The 27,610-nt window shown below is 47.2% G+C and overlaps 3 protein-coding genes, 1 non-coding gene and 1 pseudogene across 8 annotated transcripts in view; 4 read left to right on the top strand and 1 right to left on the bottom strand.

Moving 5' to 3' along the window:
* The window catches only part of PRPF40B (pre-mRNA processing factor 40 homolog B), a 73,136-nt gene that overhangs the window by 15,385 nt on the left and 30,141 nt on the right, over positions 1 to 27,610 (top strand). The gene's annotated exons all lie outside the window — the stretch shown is intronic.
* FAM186B (family with sequence similarity 186 member B) lies at positions 687 to 22,046 on the bottom strand. 3 transcript variants are annotated; one of them, XM_019038556.2, is made up of 7 exons: positions 21,789 to 22,044; positions 20,722 to 20,947; positions 19,594 to 19,776; positions 15,878 to 17,543; positions 15,166 to 15,358; positions 4,865 to 5,034; positions 687 to 1,023 (listed from the first exon to the last, which is right to left on the bottom strand). In XM_019038556.2, the coding sequence occupies exons 1-7, from the start codon at positions 21,882 to 21,884 to the stop codon at positions 969 to 971; spliced, it is 2,589 nt and encodes an 862-aa protein (XP_018894101.2). In that variant the 5' UTR covers positions 21,885 to 22,044; the 3' UTR covers positions 687 to 968. The 3 variants fall into 3 exon arrangements, with proteins under 3 accessions (XP_018894101.2, XP_055213267.1, XP_004053138.3); XM_004053090.4 differs by lacking the exon at positions 687 to 1,023 and adding an exon at positions 3,976 to 4,166 and having other exon boundaries at positions 21,789 to 22,046; XM_055357292.1 differs by lacking the exon at positions 4,865 to 5,034.
* LOC115930255 (U6 spliceosomal RNA) lies at positions 9,516 to 9,625 on the top strand. The gene has a single exon (XR_004066908.1). It is a non-coding gene; the product is annotated as a U6 spliceosomal RNA (small nuclear RNA).
* On the top strand, positions 10,499 to 11,607 carry LOC109029002 (DNA-directed RNA polymerases I, II, and III subunit RPABC4-like; the record flags this gene model as incomplete). The annotated part of the gene is made up of 1 exon (XM_055357450.2): positions 10,499 to 11,607. A coding segment is annotated over one exon (186 nt), but the record flags the coding sequence as incomplete, so codon positions are not given.
* On the top strand, positions 10,975 to 12,114 carry LOC109029001 (Parkinson disease protein 7 homolog; annotated as a pseudogene).

The following is a 27,610-nucleotide window of genomic DNA, read 5'->3' as shown; positions in this document are numbered from 1 at the left end:
AGAAAACAAATCCTACTCCTGGCATCATCCACAGAACCAGCTGTTCACACCCCACATCCTCCTCAGCTTTCCGGAGTCTCAGCCTTAGGCTGGAAGCAAGGATGGGCGCCATTCCTGAGGAAGAGAACCGCTGGACATGGGTTCTCTGAGGATGGGGTAATTTCCTATTTGTATGCCTGTTCCCTAGGCCAAGGGTGCTGGTGAGTGGAGAAGGACAGGGTGGGGGAGACTGAGCGGGGACCAGGCAGGTAGCTGTGTGTCAAGAGGAGTGTGTGTAGGTGCTCGTGAGCTGATTGAACTAACCGAATTAGTGTCTTAACTGAACTGACAGATGCTTGCCAGAGACGGCCTCCTTAGCCCACACCGTTTATATTTGAACCTCATGTCTCCATGTCTTCCACCTGTGTCCTCAGAGACACGATCACCTTTGCCTCCCACCTTATGACACCTGGCTCTGGTCTGTATTTGGTATCTCCTTTTGTTCTCACCTTCTGAGCTTTCATGCAGATCACTGGCATGTCAGTGATATATCTGTCCATATTTTGATTAAATGAAGAGTTACACCTACTAAGTGCCAGGTGCCAATCACAGCTATCTCGGCATGTTTGCTCCCAAAGGACACAGACAACACTCAGAGGGTTCTAAAACTGAGTTGAGGAGGTGTGGGTTTCAGCAATGAGACAGAATTTTAAAATAAACCAACCTCTATTTTATTAAAATGTAGAGTTTGGGGACTGCAGGAGGGAAACAGTGTTTCTCAAAGTTCTAGGAGTACTCAGCAACACCCAGAGGGTTTCTTTAAAAGCACCAGCTGGGAACCTGCATTTTGACCAAGTTCTCTGTGGGTTTCCGTCCCTCGGAAGGTTGAGAATCACTGGCTAAGGGATGCAGTGGAGACTGGGGCTGTCTTGATCCTTCTGGCTTATTTGGGTTCCAGGGAGTGACTCGCTTGACTTTTTTTGAACAAGCTAAGCGGATTCATTTGTAGGTTCCTGGCATTCCTTCCTTTGGTTCGCTGAGGCACTGCAAGAGTTAGTAGAGTTACAGGTGGGGGAGTAACTGAGACAAGGCCCAGGCCATGTGAGTGCCATCCCGCACCTGAGCACTTCCCAGAGCCAAGTCCAGAGCTGAGCCCAGACTCAGCCTGGACACAGAACTGCTCAACACAACGTCCTCCCAAGTCCCAGGGGCTCTGCTTCTCTTCCTGCGAATCTGCCTTTTGTCTGACCTCACAAAAGACTTCCTCTTCCCTCCCCTCATTCTTTGCTCCTTCCCACCCATCCGTGTTTCCTCAGCCCTAGCCCCATCTAGTCTCTTTCCCAGAGGCCGCATTGTAAGCCCTCCTGTCATCTCCAGCATGTTAGATGCCTGTGTGAGTCTGTTCATGTGCATCTCGGTGTACATGTGTACCAGCATGGTTTTTTGTTTTGTTTTGTTTTGTTTTTTAAGATGGAGTCTCGCTGTATCCCCAGGCTGGAGTGCAGTGGCGCAATCTTGGCTCACTGCAAGCTCTGCCTCCTGCGTTCACGCCACTCTCCTGCCTCAGCCTCCTGAGTAGCTGGGACTACAGGCGCCCGCCACCATGCCCGGCTAATTTTTTGTATTTTTAGTAGAGATGGGGTTTCACCATGTTAGCCAGGATGGTCTCAATCTCCTGACCTCGTGATCTGCCCACCTCGGCCTCTCAAAGTGCTGGGATTACAGGCGTGAGCCGCTATGCCCGGCCTGTACCAGCGTGTTTTTAGCTGTGCAGGAACAGACCCTGAGCAAGGGGAGGGCATAGCACTCAGAGTCAAGGCTAAGATTGTCCAGCTACAGAAAGCATTTGGGGTCTGCAGACACACACAGCTCTCCCACCTGTCAGACAGAGAACCCAGGGGAAATGCTTGTAAGACAAAGCTGAAAAAAATCTCAGAGAAGGGGGGCTGCTGGGTTTTGAGGGATGCAATCTTCTAGCATCTCAAACCATGGAGGGAAGATGAGCAGCCCTCCCTCACATGCCGAGAGGACGCCCCAGTGGGCTCGGAGATGAACAGGCTGTCAGTGCTAGGCAGACCAGGAGAATGGGACATGAGGTCAGGCCTAGTTATGAACCCAGATGGGGCTGTGCGCCAGACAGCATGGCCAGGGGAGCCGGTGAGGTCGGCAGGACCACAAAGAGGTGAGTGAGCCAGCACCACACAGCAGGTGGATGTGAAGATCCATGGTGGGCCAGGAGCAGGTGGCCCGAGAAAAGGTGCACTTCAGGGAGTGGAGCAATGTCCAGGAGGGCACGCCCAAAGGAGGCAGCACGGCCACCACCCTGAGGTAGCAGCAGCCTGGGCAGGGACAGAGAACTTTTGTTAGAGACCAGCAGATCCTCATGCCAAAATAGCGGACCCCAAGACAATGCAGGGAGCCCCCGCACTGAGACATCAGGAGCAGCCTGACACGCAGGGAGGTGGTGGCAGCCTGGGATGTGGGTAAAGAAGACAGCACAGCAGGCTCTGCCTCTGCACCTGGTGGTGAGATCAACGCAGTAAACAGGTACAGGGTTGAAAGCAGGAAGAAAATTGTCTTCATCGAAGTTCCCTTAGAAAGGGGAAGCTGTCTTTGCTGGGAACAATATTTTGATAAGTGCCTTAAGCCTGAAACTGGGATCCCAGTGGAGGCCTGGGTGTGGGTGGAACAGCTCTGCTTGAGACATGAAGGAATTTTAGAATTGTGCATGTTTTACCAGAGAGGCGGGGAAAGAGGGAAGAAAGGAGGCTGCTGCTTGGTGCTGTTCAACATGAATACCGTTTCTCACTATCCCTCTGTATTTTCAGAAAGTTACTGACGTCATGAGTGTATGGGCTCAAGTGGGGTGCATACCCCTGATATTTATGTGCACATATCTCTGTGTGTGGAAAGAACAAAGGGGCTGGCCCGAGACTCAGAAGCTGGGCAGATCCCAGGCAGGGAAGGGATGCGGAGAGGAGAGACCCCACGATGGGGAGGTCTTTGGGTAAGTTTAACCAAATCTGTGCCAGGGCAGGCCCCAGTTGACCACTGGGTTACAGTGTTCTCCCACAGTGTTGTTTTGGTTATTCTCCATTCTGTTCGCTGTATCTAAATCAACAACCAATAGCAACACACATGCACATCCCCCTTGGAAACCCTCCAGGAATTGGAAACCAGGTTTCTGCACTGGGTGGGCTGGAATGATGGGACTCTCAGCTGGAATGCTGGCCCATTTCAGAGCGCAGGTGCGGCCAGGGACTCGCCCTCTTTGATGCTGCTATGCCTCCCTGTCTCACTGAGGTCTCCAGTTGGAGGATGGGGGAAGCACCAGCATCTTCTGGCTCTTGGCTCTGGTTAGGTCTAGACTGGAGGCATCAGGACCCTCTCCCCATTGGGGATCTGTAACTGACACAGGGCCAGGGTCACAGGAGGCAGATGGGATTGCTCATGTAGACAGGGTCCTTAAAAGAGCCTTGAGCCTCCAGTAGTGACATCTACAAGCCCAGAGAGGCAAAGGAGAGCTAAGACTTCTAACCAGAAAAGCCTCTTGTTGGCCCCTGGAGTCCCACCTCTGTCCCCTCAGCTGTTCTTTCTAGGGACCGTTCTTGAAGATAGTAAGGAAAGGAAGTGACAGATAGGCCCAGGCCCAAGGCTCAGGTTTCTCAGGCAGTCCAAGGGCTCCCTCATCTCTCCCTCCCTACACCTGGCTCCCCTGAGAACCGCCCCCAAGGCTAGGGTGAGATGGGGCTCTTCAGAATTTATGTGCAGCCCAGGAGGCCAGTGTGAAGGAAAAGCCCCCTGGTGGCCTCTGAGACACTAAGGAAACCCTTCACCAGAACTGAAGTGCTGTTGGCATGGGGACCCCGCTTACAGCCGCTGAGCAAAGGAACCAGGTTAGCCTCTCTATCTGGTGTGGGATAGCAAATGAGGTCATTGTTAAAGCCTGGAGAGAGATTTATTGGGGAGAATCCACATTGACCATCAGCCTCGCACCTTACTGGGCCTTCAGGAAGTTCAGGCTTTTGTGGCAGGAGGACTACACGTCCCGTGTCAACAGCCGGGGAATATCTGGGTGTCCCCTCAGCTGGTCCCAGGGAAGGCTGGCAGGGGTCTTTTTTTCTATTGCGTAACTGGAGGAAGCCACCTCGGTCTTCCAGACAGCCTCCATCTGCTTCCCCTGTTGGCTGGGAGTGGGGAGTTTGGAGAATGTGAAAAGCAACAGAGAGATTGAGATGCAAGAGACTCTCCAGAGCCACCAGGCCCAAGTGAGCTTTGTCTCCTTCCCTTCTCAAATCGAGTGTGTCACTGCGCTCCTCGTCTCCCCTCCAACACTGAGTCTGAATCTCACTTCCTTGGGGCTCCTCTGGCCGAGGAGCTGCTGGAAGAGGTTCCCAGGGCGGCCCCTGTCCTTCAAAGAACAGGCCCTGGGGCAGAAGCCCTGATCTAGGCCATGCAAGGGTAGGTGTGGACCAGGGTCCTTTTAGCGCCCCAGAGGTTCACAATGTCTCCAGAGCCTGCAGGTCACATGGTGGGGAGGTTCAGGCTTGTTTATAGGACAGACCAACGGCAGATGCCAAATCGATGCTCAGGGTAGAAAGGTTGTAAGTTTTCAGGTGTGGGTCCTCAGAGTCTTTCCGTCGCATAGTTTGAAATGCACTGGTCAGGCTAGTCCCTGAAGCCCACACACTATGACATACACCCACCTGTGGGTCAGTGGCCAGCACTGGGGAGGGCAGCTGAGAAGACAGGCACTTTGCAACTCGTAGGGTGATATTGGCCTGTTGGTGCCCTCACTTCACTGCCCACCTCCCCAGGCTGGTCACCCCTGCTCCCTGCCTCTTCACCCATACAGCTGCTGCCCCCTCAGCTTCCCAGAACCTACCGGGCCATCTGCAGGGGCACACATTCCCGGTGCCTAGACAGAAAGGGCTGCTTGTAGGTGGGGCCACTGGGGCGGATGTGCCGGGGTGAGGCTGCAGGCAACTTGCATTTCTTTGGCTTTGGCGAGGTGACCTCAGGGATGTTCAGGTGAACGTTCCACTCCAGCTGGAGCTAGAGGAACCAGCAGAGAGGCATCACGGAAACAGGAAGTTATCTCCTCTCTAGGTCGTGAGGAGGCTTTGTCTGTTTGTTGGTGCCCCTGCTGGACTCAGGGCTGAGTGGAGAGGGTAAGGCCCAGGGAATCCCTTCAATTAGAAACCCTGGGACCACAAGGTATCAGACCTTTGCTGGAAACTCCTTGAACTCTTTTTTGCTGTGTTAGTTCCTGTTTTCTCCTTTGTTGTGAGGAAGCTGGATAATGGGCAAAACAGCAAGGAAGAAAATGAAACCAGAGCAGCTGGAACCCGAGAGCAGCTCCAGGCAGGGTTCATGGCAGGGGGCCAGGTTGTGCCTGGACTGCACTGGGTATCTTTTCGTCCAGCCCCAGCCCTGGCACTGGGTGAGGAGCTGGGGGAACCTTCACAGCCACTCAAAGAATTGTCATATCCCTTTCATTCTCAATCCCCAAACAAACAGCAAGTCAAGATGCCTCTAGGAGATTATCTGGACTGGTATAAGGTGATATGAAACCTCCATGGCCAAGGCTCTTCTAGCTGCCTGATGCCAGCCCTCACACCAATGCCTCAGCATGCTGCCTCCCCTAGACTCAGGCCACTGCCACTCAAGACTCGGGGGCAGGTGGTACCTCCTGACCCAACCCTAGGGCAGGTCCCAGCAGGCTCTGACTCACAACTTTGGGCTCCTCCAATCCCTCCAAGCTGCCCCTAGGGACCACGTTGGCACTTGCTGCTTTTCTGCTCCTGGCAGCCTGAGCCTCAGGTCTCGAGCTGAGGGCTGCTCATCCCAAAGCCAGTGTTGCAAATGAAGGAGTCTGGCAGGGAAAGATCCCATACTCATGGGTGGTGCAGAGAGCTATTCCTGCCATATGAAAGATGGATATGGATATAAACTCAATACTTGTATAATGGGGACAAAATTACTAATCGTCCCAAAGGGTATGAATTCTGATTTGCTGGGTTCCTGTTTTACATCTGTTGTAGAGAATCTAGAAACAGGCAAAACATCAGTGAAAAAAAAAAGACAAAGAAGTTAAATCTATATCTATATATCTATAATAAAGAGTCAAGGCTGGGCGCGGTGGCTCATGCCTGTAATCCCAGCACTTTAGGAAGCCAAGTCAGGCAGATCATGAGGTCAAGAGATTGAGACCATCCTAGCCAACATGGTGAAACCCCGTCTCTACTAAAAATACAAAAATTAGCTGGGTGTGGTGGCGTGTGTCTGTAGTCCCAGCTACTCGGGAGGCTGAGGCAGGAAAATTGCTTGAACCCAGGAGGCAGAAGTTGCAGTGAGCCGAGATTGCACCACTGCACTCCAGCCTGGCAATAGTGAGACTCTGTCTCCAAAAAAAAAAAAAAAAAAAGTCAAAAGAGGAGAATATAGGAGTCTTTTATTCCATTATTCCGAAGTTTCAGCTGTTATCTCTTTGGCCTTTTTTTTTAATTGTATACTATTTTGCATTTATTTTAAATGTCAGAAGTTTCAAGGATTCCAATATAAGTTTTTCTTTTTTTAGTAATTCAGTATATAGACAATTAGTGGTATACACATGGATCCATTATCCCTCAGTGGTGTATGGCCCATAGATTAGTAATCATTTATCTAAACAAAGAGAAAAGGAAGTTTGGGTGTCAAAGACAGTGTTTTGGAGTTTAAAGAGGTTTTCTGGATATGAGAGAATGGCAGAGGAGAGGAAAAAATAAGAGAAAATCTCATGATTGTGAATTATAAGTTGGACCCACTTTAGTGATTATGAGTGACCCAATTAAAGATTGGGGTTACTTTTTTATTATTTTTGGCAGGTGAGTGAGCATTATATCTCTGAATGGGATATAATGGATACAATGGCATAACCAGATCACATAACATCTTGGGGTTTATTTGGGTTGTACTTGATGTATGAATGTTAAAACCAGGTCTATACATTTTGGATGGTTACTTTACTGAATTCTGCCAAGGTAAAGTGGGGTGGTGGGGAGGGGGTGAAAGAGTAAGGTTTCTGCTAGTGTTAGTTTTCAGAGGAAAAACATGAGGTCTCAGTAAGGACATGGAAAAGATGAGGATAGGCTCCAAGTGTAGAGATTAAGAGAGTGAGTGATACCTTCTCATTCTGTTGGCCTAAACCCATATGGTTCCTAACCCATAGGGCATGGTCCCCTGAGGGGCAATGGATTTTTTGCCAAGAGCCCAAGAATGTAAGTACATACTTAAAATTGTACAAAAATTGAATAAATAAAAAGTAAAACTACTAGTATATAGGAATTCTTGGAACTTTTAACATTTAAAATGAATCTTAATAGTATAGGATTTTTTTTGAGGAGATAAACTAGTGATAATGGAATAACAAGGACTAGTTTACTATTCTCCTGTAAACAACTAGTAGGCCAAACAGAATAGATGAAAAAATGATGTATACCCATTCAGACAACAGGCAGTGCAGGTCAATGATCCCCAAAAGGAATGAAACAAATGAGACAATGTCCAGGCCCCAGCACAGGGCAGGGAACCCAAACAGAAGCCAGCAGCCTTGCTGAGATGAGGAGACAGCATCTGGGTATCGGGGAAGCCAAGGTGACTAGAATTTGAAAACCAGAGTACCAGAGAGGAGGAAGCCACATGGCAAGGAATCTCCAAAGCTCTGCAGAGGGGTCCCGTTAAGTCTCTGTGCAGGCCTGGGAGGAAACCACCAAGGCTGGGGGAAGAATCACTGGGCAAGAACAGGCAGAACCATCCTCAGAGCTCATATATCCCTGGGAAGAGTTTGTGTTTACATCTGTAAAATACCGAAAGAAAAAACTGCCCACCTAGAATTCTACATCCAGCAAAAACATCTTTCAAAACTGAAAGCTGAATAAACCTTTTCAGACACCAAAGCTGAGAGGATTCATCATCAGCAGATAAGCAGTGTGAGAAATGTTAAAGGAATCCTTCAGGCAGAAGGAAAATGATACCCAAAATACATTTGGATCTACACAAAAGAGTAAGGAGCACTGGAAATGTTAAGTGTGGGGGTAAATAGATTATTCTTTTCCCTTTGCTTAAGGGAAAAGTAATAACAATGTACAGTTGTCCCTTGCTATCCGTAGGGTATTGGCTCCAGGACTCCTCACAGGCACCAAAATTGTGGATGCTCACATGCTTATATAAAATGGTGTAGTGTTTGCATATCACCCACCCACATCCTCCTGTATATATTAAATGGTCTCTAGATTACTTATAATACCTAATATAAACACTATCTAAATAGTTGTTATACTGTTTAGGGAATAACAAGAAAAAAAAGGCTGTTCGTGTTCAGCACAGACACAACCATCTGTTTTTTTCTCCAAATATTTTTGATCTGTGGTTGATTGAATCCACAGATGCAGAATCCATAGATACAGAGGGCCAACTGCATTAGGGGATTTATAAGTTACATAGAGGCAAAATGTATGACAACAGTAGGACAAAGGCCAGGAGGGAAGAAATAGATGTATACTATTGTAAGGTTCTTACACATGAAATAACATTATTTGAAAGTAGACTATGATAAGTTAAAGATTTATATTGTAAACCCTAGAGTGCAGTGGCTCACGCCTGTAATCCCAGCACTTTGGGAGGCCGAGGTGGGCAGATCACATGATCAGGAGTTCGAGACCAGCCTGACCAACATGGTGAAACCCAGTCTCTACTAAAAATACAAAAATTAGCTGGGCATGGTGGTGTGCACCTATAATCTCAGCTACTCAGGTGGCTGAGGCAGGAGAATCTCTTGAACCTGGGAGATGGAGGTTGCAGTGAGCCGAGATCATGCCACTGCACTCTAGCCTGGGCAACAGAGTGAGACTCTGTCTCAAAAAATAATAATAATAAAAATAAAATAACAAAACAGGCTGGGCATGTGGCTCAAGCCTGTAATCCCAGCACCTTGGGAAGCTGAGGCGGGTGGATCACATGAGGCCAGGAGTTCGAGACCAGCCTGGCCAACATGGCAAAACCCTGTCTCTACTAAAAATACAAAAAAATTAGCTGGACATGGTGGCGGGCGCCTGTAATCCCAGCTACTCAGGAGGCTGAGGCATGAGAATCGCTTGAATCCAGGAGGCGGAGGTTATGGTGAGCTGAGATCGCACCACCACACTCCAGCTTGGGAGAGAGAGAAAGAGAGACTCTCTCAAAAAATAAAAATAAAAAATAACAAACAGAGGTATGGCTAATATGTAAATGTCAGGAGTGGAGATAAGATGAATTTACTTGAAAAGCTCAGTTACTCCACAAGAAGGCAGGAAAAGAGGGAAAAAAAACAAAGAACAGATTAGACAAATAGAAATGAAGAGCAAATTATATATTTAAACCCAACTGCGTTGATAATCACATCAAATATAAATAGCCTAAAACCACCAAATAAAAGGCAGAGATTGACAGATTGCATAAAAAAGCAAGACCCAACTATAAGATATCAATTAAAAACCCAATTTAAATATAGAGACACAGTGCTCACTTTGGTAGCACATATACTAAAATTGGAATAATACAGAGAAGACTACTAGCATGGCCTCTGTGCAAGGATGACACACAAATTCATGAAGTGTTCCAGTAAATAATATATAGACACAGAGGTTAACAGTGAAAGAGTGGAAGAAGGTATACCATGCAAATAGTAAAAAATATTTAAAAAGCTGCAGTGACTATATCAATATTGATGTACACTGAAGAGCGAGGAATATAATTAGAAACAAACGGCTGGGTGTGGGTGGCTCATGCCTGTAATCCCAGCACTTTGGGAGGCCCAGGTGGGCGGATCCCCTGAGGTTGAGAATTGGAGACCAGCCTGGCCAACATGGCGAACCCCGTCTCTACTAAAAATACAAAAATTAGCCAGGTGTGGTGGCAGGCATCTGTAATCCCAGCTACTCGGGAGGCTGAGGCACAAGAATCACTTGAACCTGAGAGGTGGAGTTTGCAGTGAGCCAACCAAGATGGTGCCACTGCATTGCCTGGGTGACAGAGCAAGACTCCATCTCAAAAAAAAAAAAAAAGAGAAAAAGAAAAGAAAGAGGGCCATTTCATAAGGATAAAAGTCCAAATTTTGGGCCAGGTAAGGTGATTCATGCTGTAATCCCAATACTTTGGGAGGTCAAGGTGGCAGGATCGCTTGAGGGCAAGATTTGGAGACCAGCCTGGACAACATGGTGAAACTTCATCTCTATAAAAATAAATAGTAAAGGTCAAATTTTCAAGAGTACATAAGCAATCTTAAATGTGTATGCACCTAATTACAGAGCTTCAGAGTATTTGAATAATAAACCTATAAAACTGAAATAAATAGACATAACTGGAGATATACAGCATGCTCATGAATTGAAAGAATAAATATTATTAAGATGCCATTTCTCAGTGCTGAGTAGGTAGGGAATTGGTGGGTTGGAGTTTGTGGTGGGTACTTGGGCCAAAACTAGAAAGACACTCAGAGTAAAAAGGAGCTCACAATGACACCCAGGACATTCAACCCCCAAGGCAGCAGCCAATGATATATATCTGTGGAGAATGTCATGCAGAAAATGAAATAAAATCCAGGGATCCAATCAGATGCAGAGAATGTGTATACAGAATAATATTCAAGAAAAGGACTGAAAGATTGGTGGGTTTTGATGCTCAGTGAAACCTGGGAATTCAGAGGAATGTCTTCACTTACACCTGAATTTCCCTCTTAATGTTTCTCATTGTTGTATAGCTTTCGGTTTTGCATATAGTAGTTCCCCCTTATCCTTGGGGGATACATTTCAAGAACCCCAGTGGACGCCTGAAACCTCAGTACCAAACCCTTTATACACTGTTTTTCCTGTATATATTTAACTATGATAAAGTTTAATTTTTAAATTAGGCAGAGTAAGAGATTAATAACAATAACAAAATAGAACAATGTTAACAATATACTATAATAAAAGTTACATGAATGTGGTTGGTCTCTTGCTCTCAAAATATCTTACACAGGCCGGGTGTGGTGGCTCACGCCTGTAATCCCAACATTTTGGGAGGCCAAGGTGGGTGGATCACCAGAGGTCAGGAGTTTGAGACCAGCCTGGCCAACATGGTGAAACCCCATCTCTACTAAAAATACAAAAATTAGCTGGGCATGGTGGTGCATGCCTGTAATCCCAGATACTTGGGAGGCTGAGGCAAGAGAATCGCCTGAACCCGGGAGGTGGAGGTTGCAGTGAGCCAAGATAGCACAACTGCACTCCAGCCTGGGCAACAGAGCAAGACTCTGTCTCAAAAAAAAAAAAAAAAAAGGAATGCCGCAGACTGAAAGATAATATCCACGAAATACAGATCTGGTATAGAACTTGCATCCAGAATATGGGATGAATTTTTTACAACCCAATAATACGCTTTGCCAAAGGAGATAAATGGATGACAAATAAGCACATGAAAATATGCTCACATTATTGTTAGGAAAATTCACATTGTATAAAGTCTTAGTATAAAATAGTTCTACAATAGCATGAAAACATATAACCTGAGTTTTAAATTATTATTTTGAGTTTTTGGCTAAAGGAGCAGAGGAAATGGAGACGGTCATCCTGTAGATGTCATGAGGCAAGCTGGGATTAAGGTCACCATTGCAGGTCTGGCTGGAAAAGACCCAGTACAGTGTAGCCTTGATGTTTTCATTTGTCCTGATGCCAGTCTTGAAGATGCAAAAAAAGAGGGACCATATGACATAATAATTCTACCAGGAGGTAATCTGGGTGCACAGAATTTACCTGAGTCTGCTTCTGTGAAGGAGATACTAAAGGAGCAGGAAAACCAGAAGGGCCTTATAGCCACCATCTGTGCAGGTCCTACTGCTCTGATGGCTCATGAGATCAGTTTTGGAAGTAAAGTTACAACACTCCCGCTTGCTAAGGACAAAATGATGAATGGAAGCCATTACACCTACTCTGAGAATCGTGTGGAAAAGGACGGCCTGAAATTCTTACAAGCCCAGGGCCTAGGACCAGCTTTGAGTTTGTGCTTACAATTGTTGAAGCCCTGAGCAGCAAGGAGATGGCAGCTCAAGTGAAGGCTCCACTTGTTCTTAAAGACTAGAGCAGCAAGTGGCTGGGCGCGGTGGTTCACGCCTGTAATCCCAGCATTTTGGGAGGCTGAGGCAGGCGGATCACGAGGTCAGGAGATGGAGACCATCCTGGCTAACACAGTGAAAACCCGTCTCCACTAAAAAATACAACAAAATTAGCCGGGCGTGGCGGTGGGTGCCCATAGCCCCAGCTACTCGGGGGGCTGAGGCAGAAAATGGCGCGAACCTGGGAGGCGGAGCTTGCAGTGAACCGAGATCGCGCCACTGCACTCCAGCCTGGGCGACAGAGCGAGACTCCGTCTCAAAAAAATAAATAAATAAAAATAAAATAAGACTAGAACAGCGAAATGTGACGATCACTTAGAGAAACAGGCCATTAGGAATCCATTCTCACTGTGTTCGCTCTAGACAAAACAATGGTAGATTAATGTGTTCAGAAGCCACCGTCATTACTGCTTTTGCCAAAGTATAGTTGTGAAGTCACAACTACAGAGATTTCTCAACCTACAAAGTGTGTCTGTACATTTCTTTTTTTAAATAAGCCTTGTTTGCAGAATAAACAAAGCATTTAGCAAACTAAAAATAATAAAATAGGCAGAGCAGGAGTTCAAGACCAGCCTCGGCAATATAGTGAGACCCCCGTCTCAAAAAAAAAAAAAAAAAAAGCAGGGGCAAAGGACCTCAACTGACATTTATCCAAAAAAGACATAGGTACTCTGGGCCACTCTGCCTATGGGACAGCCCTGCTCTGTCTGTGGAGCAGCCATTCTGTTGCACACTGTTGCTCTAATAAACTTGATGTCTTTAAAAAAAAAAAGACATAAAAATGGCCAACAAGTATATGAAAAGGTGCTCAGCATCATTAATCATCAGGGAAATGCAAATCAAAACCACAATGAGCTATCACCTCACACTGCTAGAAGAACTGTTATCAAAAAGACAGGCGATAACAAGGTCATGGCAAGGGTGTGAAGAAAAGGGAACCCTGTGCACTATTCATAGGAAGGTAGATTAGTACAGCCATTGTGGAAAACAGTATGGAGGCTCCTAAAAAAATTAAAAATGAAATTACTATGACCCAGGGATTCTCTTCTGGGTATATACCCAAAGGAACAGAATCGCCACCTTGAAAAGATATCTGGACTCCCATGTCCATTGCAGTATTACTCACAGTAGCCAAGATATGGAAACAACCGAGGTGCCCATCAGTGGACCAATGAAAGAAACTCTGGTATATACAGTCGTGCGCTGCATAACAACATTTCAGTAAATGATGGACCACATATATGACCATGGTCTCATAAGATTATAATACCATATCTTTACTGTACTTTTTCTATGTTTAGATACACAAATATTCACCATTGTGTTCTGACTGCCTAGAGTATTCAGAATAGTCACATGCTGCACAGATTTGTAGCCTAGCAGCAATAGGTTACACCATATAGTCTAGGTGTGTAGCAGGCTATCCCATCTAGGTTTGTGGAAGTATACCCTGTAATGTTCACACAACAAAAAATTGCCTAACAACACATTTCCCATAACAACCCCATCATTAAGTGATGCATAACTGTATATACAGTGGAATATTATTCAGCCTTTAAAAAGGAGATCCTGCCATTTGCCACAATATGGTTGGCCCCGGAGGACATTATGCTAAGTGAATTATGCCATGCATAGATGGAAAAATATCGCATGATCTCACTTATATGTGAAATCTAAAAAAAACAAAAGGCCGAATTGAGGAGACAGAAAATAAAACAGTGGTTACCAGAATTGGGGTGGGGGTGGGAGGAAATGCGGTGACATAGACCAGAGGATACACAGTAGCAAATACATAGGACTAAGAAACTGAAAGCTCTATGTGTTGGATTATAGTTAATAGTGTATTGTGTTCAGGATTTTTGCCAAATGAGTAGATTACTACTGCCCTTGCCAGAGGAGAGAGAAAAATGGCAACTATGTGAGATGATGAATATGTTAATTTGTTTTACTATGGTAACCATTTTACTATATATGTATCTTATAATGTCATGTTATAAACCTTAAATATATACAATAAAACATTTTAAATAAATAATAAAAATTGTGGCCGGGTGTGGTGGCTCACGCCTGTAATCCCAGCACTTTGGGAAGCCAAGGCAGGTGGATCACTTGAGGTCAGGTGTTCAAGACCAGCCTGGCCAACATGGTGAAACCCCGTCTCTACTAAAAATGCAAAAATTATCCAGGTGTGGTGGTGGTACCTATAATCCCAGCTACTCGGGAGACTGAGGCAGGAGAATAGCTTGAACCTGGGAGGGGGAGGTTGCAGTGAGCCAAGATTGTGCCACCGCACTCCAGCCTGGGCAAAAGAGCGAGACTCTGTCTCAAAGCAAACACATTTTGAGGGATTATGAGGGAAAATGGATTCTAAGCTAGACTTCCACATCCAATCAAACAGTCAAGAGTGAGGATAGATATTAAGTAAAGACATTTTCAGACAACCAGGGTCTCAGTGACTTAACCTCCCATGCAACCGTTGTCAGAAAGTGAGTGGAGGAGGGACTCTACTAAAACAAGGAAGTGAACAAAGGAAGAAGAGACCTGGAATCTAGAAAGCCAAGGAGCTGATTCAGGGAGAAGCAAAGCAAGTCCCTGTGAGACAGTGAAGATGACGGCTGTGCACCAAGCCTGGAGAGCCACCAGACTGACAGGAGCAGGGCACGGAGAACCACAGGGGAGGGAGAATCACAGCCCAGAGCCAGGACTGCAGGATCCAGCTGCCTCCTCTTCTCCGGAAGAAATCTTCTCTTCCACAGATCTTTTTGAAGAGACGTCTCTCTCTCTCTGGGTTGCTCTCCCCAGAAACAGATTGGAAAGCTGCCCACCCCCATGCTCAGGCCGCCACCTGCCTTCACCTCTCCCTGGTGCAGAGGCTTTATCCTGCCTTCTCCTTTCCCTTCTGCCCCTGGTCCCGCAGTCTCAGCCACATCCCCACGGGTTCATTTCAGGCCCCAAGCCGACTGGCTGTGCTGACCCCAGGAGGCGGAGTGGTGGGGGGGTCGGGGCGGGAGGCCCACCTTGGGGAACATGGTCACCATGCTGCTCAGGCACTCTCGGCGCTTCTCCTCCAGGCCCTTCTGCTTGTCCGTCCAGGCCTGCAGCCTGAGACTCTGCAGGCGGTCAATGTTTTCCAGGAAGATGTAGAGGTTCTGGGCCTTGTAGGAAGCCTCCGTTTCTTTCATGATTTGTACATGGTTGATCGCTTCTTGCCTGGGAAGAGAGGAGAAGCAATTTAGGGGGTGGAGAGGCCTCCTCTGTCCCCCAAGTCTGTTAACCAGAGATGACTTTGTTTTCTTTAATTCCTTAGAGCAAAAAGAGAAATGGAGGCTGGTGAGAGCTGGGGAAAATGGGGCAGAGAAAAGTGGGAGGTGGTATCAAGTGAGGAGCCTCAGGGCTGGGATGAAACAGGAAGAGAAAGGAAAGACAGGGGAGCACATTAAGTGGATTATAGACGGCCATGGGAAGAGAGGAAGAGAGAGGGAAGTTGCTTAGAGGAAAAGCCCACTACAGGGAGAGCAGCGGTCAGTGCCCTTCTTCTCACATCTTCAAGGGTTGCCTAAGGCCCCAGGCCAGACTTGCTTTCCAGGCCCCCACTCAGGAGACCCTGTCCAGGCCTGGGGTGGCTCTCCCCATCCCCCCTTGCCCTGTGTTCCTTCTCTCCCACTGGGTTTAGGCTCTGCCAACATATTGCAGCAGGTGGGTGCCAGGTGGGTTCCAGGGAGGACCTACCGGAGGCTCTGGAGGCGTCTATAGAAGATGTACTTATGGCACAGGTACTGCAGCCTGAGCGCGCCCAGCTCCATGGTGGTGGTGGTGAGCTCCAGTGCTTTGCTGCGCAGGTAGTGGGGCAGCCTCAACTCAGACTCCTCACTCAGGAGCTGCAGGTTCTTCCTCTGGGCCTCCATGTCCATGTGGTACACCTTCTCCTTAAGATTTGCAGGGGATATCTGCAAAGAGGGCCAGGTCAGCCTTCGGATGGATGTCCCAGTGACAGGAAAGGAGGCAGATTTCTTGGGCTTTGTGGGAACTCGGCGGGTCCGTGGTCTGTAGGTAAACTCCACTGAACTCATAGGTCTCTGCTTTCCCAGGGCAGGCTGCTGGGTACTAGGAGACATGGGCAAGTGTGGCCTCCTGCTTTGGTGAGCAGATTGGGTCCGGCTTGGGGCAGGCACTAATGATAGCTCTGCCTTCTCCAAGTCCCTCCATCGACTGGTGGGTGTGAAGATCCTCCTCTCCACATCCTCCCCTAGCTGCTCTGGCTCTCTCCGTGGGCTCTCCTGCTCCTTTTCTAGCTGGACCCATCTCCGCTGTTGCTCCCTGGCCAGGTCTTCCAGCTTCCACTGCCGCAGCTTCTCCTGGTGCTCCTGCTCCAGCAGGGCCCACTTCTTCTGCCGCTGCTGCCACATCTCCTCCTCCTCCAGCCACAGCTGCCTCCGCATCTCCCAGCCGAATTCCTCCTCCCAGGGCTCCTCTTGGCTCTCAGAGGTCACCTGCCTGGAGCTCTCTAGAGACAGCTGCTTGCTACAATGGAACTTAATTTGGAGTCCTCCCTTCTGGAAGTAGTCCTCCTGGTCTTTGTCTTTGTGGCCTAAGCTTTCTGCCACCGGTCTTTCCCATTTCTTAGGAAACCTGCGATCTACTAAGGGTAAAAGCACAGGCTCAAGGCTCTCAGTGTCCTTGCTGCTGAACACATCTGCGACCCTCAAGCGCACAGTCATGGTGGAAAGTGGCTGGTGCCCTGCAGCTATAGCACCACTGTCCCGCATCATGGCCATGGGACTTGGGGGAAGTGGCGAGAACAACTGCTCCTCCTTCATCGGTTCCTGTTGGCTTTCCTCCATGACTGTTTCTTTCCTTGGGAGGGTCTCTCTCTCAGAGGGACCTGGGGAGTCAACAGAAACCTCAGCCAGGTCTTCTGCCTGACCTGTAGCATTCTGAGCCTTCTTCAGCTGGAACTCCAAGGCCTGCTTCGTCAGGAGAAGGTCATGGTATCTTCCCCCTAAGATCTCTACCTGCTTCAGCAGAGCATCCCTCCTTTTCTCAAGGACCTCCATGAACTGCTGGAAGTGCAGCCTCTGGCTGCTGAGCTCTTTGGTCGCCTGCATTTGCAGGTGCCTGTATTTGGTCTCCAGGCTCCTGTTCTCCTTGTGTTGGAGGATCAAGGCCTTGTTGAGGTTCTCCACCACAGTGGCCATGTACCTGATGGCCCTGACCTCCCCCTTGCTGAACATGGTAGAGTCCAGGAGCTCCCGCAGCATGGACGTCACCTCCGAGGCCTTCGTGTTCATGGTATGCTGGTCCTGGAGCATCTGTTCTGGGCTTAGTGGCTGAGGATGGGATGGAGATGTCTGTGGGCTTCTTCCCTGCCAGCCCTGCCAGAAGGTGCGTTTGGACACTGGGACAGGTAGAGAGAAAAAAGTCAACGATTTCTCATGGGTCCCAAGGATTGCATTGATTCTCCAAACCCTGCAGGGCCAAAATGGCAACCCCCTTAGGGATTTGGCGAGAGTATGGAGCTGGGGCTGTATGTGGGGCCAGGGACAGTGCTGTCAGGACAGACCTCTGCTGAGTGCAGAGCTTGCCCAGAGCCCAGCCTCAGGGTCTGCCAGCTCCACAGCACCTGCAGAGACCAGAAGGGCCTGGCATAGGCAATCCAGCACAGTTCACTGCAGCCTCCTCCTGGTCTTCCATGTTCTCCTGGGGTAGAGTTATTTTTCTAATCATGCCACTTCCCAGCCTCAGTATCTGTGTTTGCCTCCTATTGTCAGCTACTCAAACCCCTTACACCCAACTAGGAAGCCTGGTTTCCCTTTCCCATTAGCACTGGACTCTGCTTATGGAGAATTTATCACATGGTCCTCCAACTGTTCACATGTTTTATGTTTTTTTTTTTAATAACTAATGTCTTTTTCCATTTGGGGGATCCCTTTGATACTCTGAGGAAAGCAGCAGACCCTCTGTCCCCAGGAAAATGCACTACACACAGATTGTGCCTGCCATTAGCAGATCTCAATTTTTCAAAGGCTGGGTCACGGTGGTCATTGTACCCCTTTGGACCTACTATGTATAGAGCTGGTGGAGTGATTATCTTGGAGCATCCATTCATCTGCCTATTTAATAAACATCACTGGTGGAAAAAACAATGCTAACTTCAGATGAGGGGTAGAGGAAATATAAAAATTAAGGGATACTGAAGTTGGGCTAGCATCTAGCTAGTATTGTCAGAGAGGCCATATGGCCTAGTGGTCCAGAGTTTAGATTCTGCAATAAGATAACTTGGGTTTGAATCCCATCTTTCTGATTTGCCTTGGGCAATTTTCCTAACTTCTCAGTGTCTCAGTTTCCCAATGTGAAAAATGGGGATAATCATAGAATCTATGTCATAGGACTTAGATTATGCATGTTTAGTGCCAAGTGCAGTAACAGGTACCTAGTAAGTGCTCAATAAATCATCCCTAAAAAGAAAGAACTAAAGACACAGTCTTTACCATTCATAAGTTTATAATCTAGCAAGGGTCTAAGTATACAATAAGTGTATTTGAAGACATAGTATGGTACAGATTGCAGAAGAGATTGTTTCCTTATCCACTTTTCCCTGCCTTCTCCCTCCTGCTGACCTTACTTGATTGATAATGAGGCTGGCCATGAGGAACAATGGTAAATGCTGATGGTTAACTATTGTTAATTAAGCCCTGAGCATGTTCCAAGCATGGTGTCAGACACCTCACACTGTGTGGAAGCCTCCCCACAAACCTGGAGCTAGGCAGTATCCTCTTCTGTTTATATATGAGGAAACTGAGGCTCAGAGAGATGAAGTCCTTGCCCAAAGTGATACAACCAGAAATTGACAGAGATGCAATTCAAACTCTTGAGTGAGATTAAGAAGCCAGAAAACCTATGTGTGGGGCCACAGCCTTTCCTTGTGGTCCCTTCTCTTCTCTGAACTTCAATGTTCTCATCTACAAAATGTACGAGTTCGATAATATCAGGTTCTCCTAATGTTGATGGGAGTAAAAAGCCAAGGTTCAGCTATTTGCTGATGGACCACCTCTGCAGCAGCCTCTAGCTGAGCCTCCCCAACCTTCCTAGCTCTGTTGCTGGGTTTGGAGTGAGGAGAGGATGGCCCGCAGGTTCTAGCTGCTAACTCTAGCCCTCCTGGCCTCCCAGCTTTGTTCCTCAGAACCTACGTGAGGCCACAGCTCCAGTGAGCACACCAGAGACCTGTCTCCACATCACACCTCCCTTAGCGCTGAAGGACAGCTCAGAGCTGCTCAGTGCTTGGCCTGGGCTCAACCCTCAGCCCCTCACCACTGCCCATCCATCTCAAATCAAACTTCTGTGATGGAGGAGAATCAGAAAGACCCCAGGCCCAGCCTCTGACTTCCCCTGCCATGGCTCCACCCCGTTCCCACCTAGCTCCCTGGCCAGGTGCTCCTAGAACCTACCTTGTGACCTTTTCTTTTGTCCTTCAATGAGAGTGGAGCAAAGGGCAGTGAGTGACTCGATGCCTCTTTTGGTGGCAATGAGGGACAGCGGTAACACTTTCTCCGTCACTTCAATCCATTCGTCCAGAGCTGCTGCTTCCTCTTCACTCTTCCTGGGCCCGATCTCATAGGTCAGAGTGTCACCTAGAGAAGGGATGGGAGGTGCAGGCTGAGAGCATTCTGTCCTCCAGGGGGACACAGACAGCCCTATAGCACAGGGGTTCCAGCAGCTGTGAAGTCACATTGATTTTACCTCTTACTAGCTATGTGATGTTGGGCAAGTCACTTATCCCCCTGAGCCTCAGTTTCCTTCCCTATAAAAGAACTGCGTGAAGATTAAATGAGATAATACATGTGGAACAGTTAACATGAGGCCTGCCATGTAGAAATTCACAATGGACATTAAATAGTATTGTCTGTACAGCAGGGAGGTATCTGACTTGTTACTGCTCTATGCCGATTGCCTAGTCCAACATCTGGACAACTGAATTAATTAAGCAGAATCAACAGCTCTGTCAGTCTTGAGGGCAGCTGAGGGACCACTGAACTAAGAGCTTCCAAGCATGGGGTAGTATGCAGGGGGCAGGGCACATACCAATACCATCTTCTTCCAACACTGGAGCATCCAGCACACGGCACACAGGTCCTGTGATGAGATGACTCTGAGCTGAGTGGGGGGTAGCACTTAGCTTTAGGGTTTAATGCAGCTGGCCCACACCCAAATGGCTGCACCAGTTGCTCACAGCTGGCATCAGGGCCCATGCAGTAAAGGTCATTCAGTGCTTTGAATATCACCCAGGGGTGCTCTATAAAATAGCTAATGTGGGTTTGAATTTAGTTTCTATCCTGCACAAAAATGAGATGTCATAATGGACCCGTGACTTAGGCTTCATCATATATTCAGCTAATGTCATGATCTGTGATGTTTGGACACTTCTGTGTCTGCCCCTCAGGAGCATGGAGGTGATGTGCTGTGACACGAGTGGTGGAATGCTTCACTGGAGAAGGGGATGTGTCCTGTGCTGTCCCTGTGCTCGGCACCCACACTCCCCTCCCAGAGGAGGCACGGTGCCCAGCCTGCAAACTCACCCCAGTCACCCAGCCAGCGGAGAATGTCATACAGGTGCTTCTCCTTCATCATAGCATCTTTGGAGAAGGAGGCAATTTTTTCCAGCAAGATGAATCTCTTCTTGCCCTTTGGATCTGTCTGCTGAGATTTGGCATTTTCTTTTAAATCATATCCTAATTCTTCCTGGAAGCGGTTGATGACACAATTGACATTGTCCAAAATGTCTGAGAGCTGGGTAGAAATATCCTATAGAGAAGCAGCAGATTGTAGTGTTAGGGCTGTGGACTCGAGCCAGAAGCCACATGCTAGCAGCGTGACCTTGGACAAGTCGCTTAGCCTCTTTGGGTCTCAGTTTTCTTATATTTAAAGTGGGAATCATTATAGTACCTATGTCACAGGGTTTCTGTAAGGATTAAATGAATTAAATATTTTAAAGTGCTTTTAATAGTACCTGGCACATTACACAAAAGTGGTAGCTTTTATTATCATTGTGATTATTAAGAAGGTCAAGAAAGTATAGAATACCAAAACCCCACAGCAAACATTTCTTTAGAATTTCAGAGGTTGCTGGGGGTTTCTGGATGTCTTTCCTCACAAGGATCCACAGGCAACAGAAGCTTGGAAAAGTGAGGCCCCAAGAAACTCTAGATCAGAGGCTCAAGTAAAAAATGTACTAGAGCCTCATGTACAGGGTGATTTGAGCCTTTGGACATTTCCCCAACCCCTATGAACTTCCTGGGCTCAGCTTGGGGGATTCTGGAGGGTTGCCAAGAACAGATTCTGGGTCCTTTCTCCTGCCCTCTAAGACCCACCACACCATCACGATGTGCCTCAGGGCTATCCTCGAGCTTCCTGCCCCCTTCCCGGCCCCAGCCCTGCCTCAGGCGGGTGGTTGCTTTCAGCTCACCCTGCATAGGCCAAGTTTAGGAGAGAGATAATTTATACTAATCTGTCTGCAGACCCAGGTTGCTGAATATCCCAGGGCCTCTGAGGACCCAGAGCTGGAATCTCACTCAAACCTGGGATCAGTCCCCAGTCTCCGCATCAGATCCCAATGTAAGAGTGATTCCTTCATCTCAGGGGCTACCTCTTGAGCCCGAGTTAGCTGGGCAGCCTCAATCCTCAGGATGATGGCTTTCACTGATGTGGGAGTCACCAACTGTGGGGGGTCATCCTTCTCCATTTTGGATCACTCTGTCAGTCACAAAACATCCTGTGTTTCTGGTCCACAGGCCTGGACACACAATGTTGTCTGCTTTGGAGGTTAAGGGCACCAGGGTGTCTCCTGGGTACCCTCTGCCCAGGCACAGCTCCTCTGGTAACTGCCAAACGCCACGTTCCAACTGATCCTCTTTTCCCCAGTGACATCATCAGTTTGATTAGAAGAATTAGGAGATTAGACTCCCCACTATCTAGCTTTTTGTCCATTACCTAACATATATTTACCTGACTTGTTGCCTTTTTTTTTTTTTTTTTTTTTTTTTTTGAGACGGAGTCTCCCTCTGTAGCCCAGGCTGGAGTGCAGTGGTGTGATCTCGGTCACTGCAACCTCCACTTCCTGAGTTCAAGTGATTCTCCTGGCTCAGCCTCCTGAGTAGCTGGGATTACAGGTGTGTGCCACCATGCCTGGCTAATTTATTTTTTGTATTTTTAGTAAAGACGGGGTTTCACTGTGTTAGCGAGGATGGTCTCGATCTCCTGACCTCGTGATCCACCCACCTTGGCCTCCCAAAGTGCTGGGATTACAGGTGTGAGCCACCGTGCCCGGCCTACTTGTTGCTTTTTAAAAATTACTAAATGTTATGCTCCAAAACAAAACATTAATGTCTACAAATAAGAAAAAGCAATTAGGAAAAGTTATTTTCCTGAATAAAATATTTTAAATTTGTAAAAATTAGAGCCAATCAATAACCAAATGGAGGCCAGGCTCAGTGGCTCACGCCTGTAATCCCAACAATTTGGGAGGCCGAGGTGGGAGGATCACTTGAGCCCAGGAGTTTGAGACCAGCCTGGGCAACATGGTGAGAGCCTAGCTCTACAAAAAAATTTAAAAAATAGCCAGGCATGGTGGCGCATGCCTGGGATCCCAGCTACTTGAGAGGTTGAGATGGGAGGATCACTTGAGCCCAGGAGGTCAAGGCTGCAGTGAGCCATGTTCACGCCACTACACCCCAGCCTAGGTGATAGATACCCTGACACACACACACACACACACACACACACACACACACACACACAAACATACAGAGGGAGGAACATCCCATAATGCTAAAGATGTCAATTAATAAGGGGAACATAATTCTAAATGTGTATACACCTAATAACATTGCTTCAAAATACATGAAGTAAAAAGCTTCCAGAACTGAAAGGAGGAATAGGTAAATCCAAAATTATAGTTGGAGGTTCCAGCACTTCCCTTGCAGGAGTTGATAGAAGTAGCAAAAAATAAAAAGTATAGAGGTTTTGAAAAATACTATCAACCAACTTGACTCCATTGACAGTCATAGAACACTTCACCCAACAACAGGACACATATTATTCCCTACGCATATGGAACAATGATCATATAAACCATAATTTGGGCCATAAAACAAGTATCAATTACCCTAAGAAGGCTAAAATAATACAAAATATGTTCTCTGACCACTATGGTATTAAACTATAAATCAATAATTGAGAGATCTTTGGAAAATTCCCAAATATTTTACAAATTAAGCAACATACTTCCATATAACCCTGAGTCAAAAAAGAAATCACAGGGAAAGTTATGAAATACTTTGAACAGAGTAAAAATAGAAACATATAACAATTTTGAGGATGCTGCCAAATCAGTGCTTAGGGGAAAAAACTAGAAAAGGAAGAACAAAAAAACCCAAAATAAGCAGAAGGAAGGAAATAATAAGAATAAGAATAGAGACCAATAGAAAACAAACAAAAATAGAAGAAAATCAATGCAACTAAAATCTGATGTTTTGAAAAGATTAATGCAATTGATAAAACTCTAGCCATATTTACCAGGAAGAAAAGAGAGAAGACAAGCTACCAATATGAAGAATAAGAGACTACAGACTCTACAGTGGGAATAATATGAGAGAGCAATATGAAAAACCTTTATGCCAATAAAGTTGGTAAACTAGATGAAATGGGCAAATTCTTTAACATACGTAACCTATCAATGCTCACTAAAGAAAAAAAAACCTTTGAATATCCGTAAATCTACTAAAGAAATTGGATTCATAATATAAAAAACCTTTCCCTCAAAGAAAACTCCAGCCCCAGATAGTTTAATTGGTGAGTTCTGCCAAACATTTAAGAAAAAAAAGATACGGTTCTGTAAAAACTCTTTCAAAAAATTGAATAGTAAAGAACACTTCTCAAATCATTTTATGAGGTTGGCATTATTTTTATTTTATTTTATTTTTTTAATTTTTTCTGAGACAGAGTCTTACTCTGTTGCCCAGGCCAGAGTGCAGTGGCGTGATCTCGGCTCACTGCAACCTCCACCTCCTGGGTTCAAGTGATTCTCCCACCTCAGCCTTTCTAGCAGCTGGGACTACAGGCGCGTGCCACCACGCGCAGCTAATTTTTGTATTTTTAGTAGAGATGGGGTTTCACCATGTTGGTCAGGCTGCTCTCAAGCTCCTGACCCCAGGTGATCCACCCACCTTGGCCTCCCAAAGTGCTGGGATTACAGGCATCAGCCACCGCACCCAGCTGAGGTTAGCATTATCTTGGTACCAAAACCAGAAAAACATGACAAGAAAAGAAAAAAAAGTACTACAGACTAATATTGCTCACAAATATAGACATAAAAGAAAATGAATTGATTGGGAGGCTGAAACAAGAGGATTGCTTGACTCCAGGAGCTGAAGTCCAGCCTGGGCAACTTAGCAAGACTTCATACCTTAAAAAAAACAAAAAAAAGTTGGCCGGGTGCGGTGGCTCATGCCTGTAATCCCAGCACTTTGGGAGCCTGAGGCGGGTGGATCACTTGAGGTCAGGAGTTCAAGATGAGCCTGGCCAACATGGTGAAACCTTGTCTCTACTAAAAACATAAAAATTAGCTGGGTGTGGTGGTGTGCACCTGTAATCCCAGCTACTCTGGAAGCTGAGGCAGGAGAATTGCTGAACCCAGGAGTCCTGGGTTGCAGTGAGCTGAGATCATATCACTGTACTCCAGCCTGAGTGACAGAGCAAGACTCCGTCTCCAAAAAAAAAAAACAAAAAAACTTTTTTTCCCCAAGATGGCAGATTTGGGGCTGTTAGTGTGCCTCAGTCACTTGGAAATTGCAAGGTAGTGCATAAAGATCAACTCTGTGGGCTTTAATTCAAGAAAGAAAATGGGAATCCAACAGAATCATGAAGAACACCCTAGGTCTCAGGGAGGAAAACAAAGGCAAACAGCCCCCGTGATGGCATTTGGCTCATAAAAGTGAGTGAAGCCCCAGTACATGAGAGAGGCAGACAGGCTCTTTCCATCCAGTGGAAAGGGCACTTCGGGAAAGTGCCCTTTCCACTGGAGATACAAGCAACAGAGGCCAAGGGAGAGCATTTTGTTTCTCCCAAGTCCTGGAGGTAACTTGAGAAGATATTTGGAGACACTGAGAAGGAAAGACACTGGGAAAAGCTGTAGGCATTTCCCAGGCCCAGGATGCCACTTTTAATCCAGGCATACAAAGTTAGTCATTCTTTGGCAACACAGTAGCATGGCCACACAGGCATTTTAGTCTTGGGCCAGAGATTGGAGTGCCCGCTCTCGAGGTGCATAGAGGTTTCTACAGCCAGAATTGTAGAAAGCACCTTGCAGTAGGTGCTGGCAATGTGCTCTTCCCTGTCACAGGACTGGGGTGGGAAAGGGACTGCTACAGCTGTGGTTTCTCCTAGGCAACAAGATGCAACCAGGGTCAGCTTGGTGACCTGTGGACTGGTCTGAGTGAGTTATTGCTTGGTATGCTAGACTGTTCTCCTGAGATCATGGTGCAGCGGGGCCCTCTCAGCTCGACACTCAGGGAGATCTCCAGGCATTTGGAGCACCCCTCACCCAGATCAGCAGCCTGAGCTGCCCTATCCTTCCTGTGCAGACACTCTAGTGAAGTGGGGCTCACTCTGCTCCACACCCAGGCAGATCTTCAGGCATTTGGAGCACCTGCTTGCCTGCATTTGCAGTCTGAGTTGGCACACCCTTCCTGTATAGAGACCATGGTGAAGAGGCACCCTATCCACCCCATGCCCAGACAGATCTCTACGTAGTCGGAGCATCCGTTCACATGAATTAGCAGCCTGCCACCCCACCCTCCCTGTGTAGAGATTGTGGTGCAGCAGTGCCCTCTGCATTCCACACTCAGACACCTGGAGCATGCACTCTCCTGGATTAGGAGTTTAGGCCACCCTGGTTCCTTGTGCATAGAACTTGCAGCCAAGGAGGTTTCCCAGCTCAACAACTAGCAACACCTCTGGGCACTGGGTGGCAGCCCACTGGATTCTCCCTTGGTGTTGGTGCTGTGCCTGCCATTGAGGGACCTGTAGACAGGCCTGCTCTGGTCCAGACCCACTCATCTTACCTCCTGGGACTGAGCAGGGAGCTCAAGCCACTGTGCATTCCTTGGATCAGCCCATTGCCTGAGGCAACAGAGAGCTTCTGCCAGTAAACAAGGATCAAGAATATACCCAGCCACGTTGGCCACAGCTGGCTCTTACTTATAAGTGCCATCTACTGGCCTGTACATCAAACCACACAACCCAATATAAAATCTGCTGATAGTATACAAGGCTATAGAAGCAAAGCCAAAAGACCCAATCTAATATTCTCTACAGTCAGTACCCCCTAGGCAGGGGAGAGGGAAAGGGAAGGTGAAAAAAAAAACAAACCGATATTATAGGGAAAGAAATAAAAAGAAAAAAATTCTGCCCCCCCCCCCCCACACAAATTAGAATTGCCAGCATCTCCAGATGAGAAAGAACCAAAGCAAGAATTGTGGCACCATGAAAAATCTGAATGTAGTGACACCACCAAAGGATCACACTAGATGTCTAGTCCTTAACCAAAATTGAAACTCAGAAATGACAGATAAAGAATTCAAAGCATGGATTGCTAGGAAACTCAACAACATCCAAGACAAGGTTGAACATCAACCTAAAGAAACTTCTAAAGCAATCCACAGAATGAAGGAATAGATAAACATCTTGAAAATAAATCAGTCAGAGCTTCTGGAATTGAAAAACTCAGGCTGGGCGTGGTGGCTCACGCCTGTAATCCCAGCACTTTGGGAGGCTGAGGCGGGCGGATCATGAGGTCAGGAGACCGAGACCATCCTGGCTAACATGGTGAAACCCCGTCTCTACTAAAAATACAAAAAACTAGCCGGACATGGTGGTGGGCGCCTGTAATCCCAGCTACTCAGGAGGCTGAGGCAGGAGAGTGGCGTGAACGCGGGAGGTAGAGCTTGCAGTGAGCCAAGATTGCGCCACTGCACTCCAGCCTGGGCGACAGAGGGAGACTCTGTCTCAAGAAAAAAAAAAATGTAGAGACAGGATTTCACCACGTTGCCCAGGCTGTTCTCATACTCCTGGGCTTAAGGAATCCACCCGTCTCAGCCTTCTAAAGTCTGGGATTATAGGTGTGAGCCATGGTACCCAGCCCTCAACTTTTTTTTTTTTTTGAGACAGTCTTGATCTGTCACCCAGGCTGGAGTGCAGTGGTGTGATCTCGGCTCACTGCAACCTCCACCTCCCAGATTCAAGCAATTCTCCTGCCTCAGTCTCCCAAGTAGCTAGAACTAGAGGCACCTGCCCCCACACCAAGCTAATTTTTGTATTTTTTGTAGAGATGGGCTTTCACCACGTTGGCCAGGCTCATCTTGGACTCCTGACCTCAAAAGACCCACCCACCTTGGCCTCTCAAAGTGCTGG

This window comes from Gorilla gorilla, chromosome 10, assembly GCF_029281585.2.
Source record: "Gorilla gorilla gorilla isolate KB3781 chromosome 10, NHGRI_mGorGor1-v2.1_pri, whole genome shotgun sequence".
Lineage (NCBI taxonomy): Eukaryota > Metazoa > Chordata > Mammalia > Primates > Hominidae > Gorilla > Gorilla gorilla.
Note: the sequence above shows the minus strand (reverse complement) of the source record. Positions and strands in the feature narration are given on the sequence as shown.

Coding starts and splice junctions, on each gene's coding strand:
- FAM186B (XM_004053090.4), bottom strand. CDS start 21,884: ATGGAGAAGGATGACCCCCCACAGTTGGTGACTCCCACATCAGTGAAA. Junction 19,777..20,721: donor CCGCTGGCTGGGTGACTGGG/GTGAGTTTGCAG, acceptor TCCCTTCTCTAG/GTGACACTCTGACCTATGAG. Junction 5,035..15,165: donor TGGTGACCATGTTCCCCAAG/GTGGGCCTCCCG, acceptor TGGTTCCTCTAG/CTCCAGCTGGAGTGGAACGT.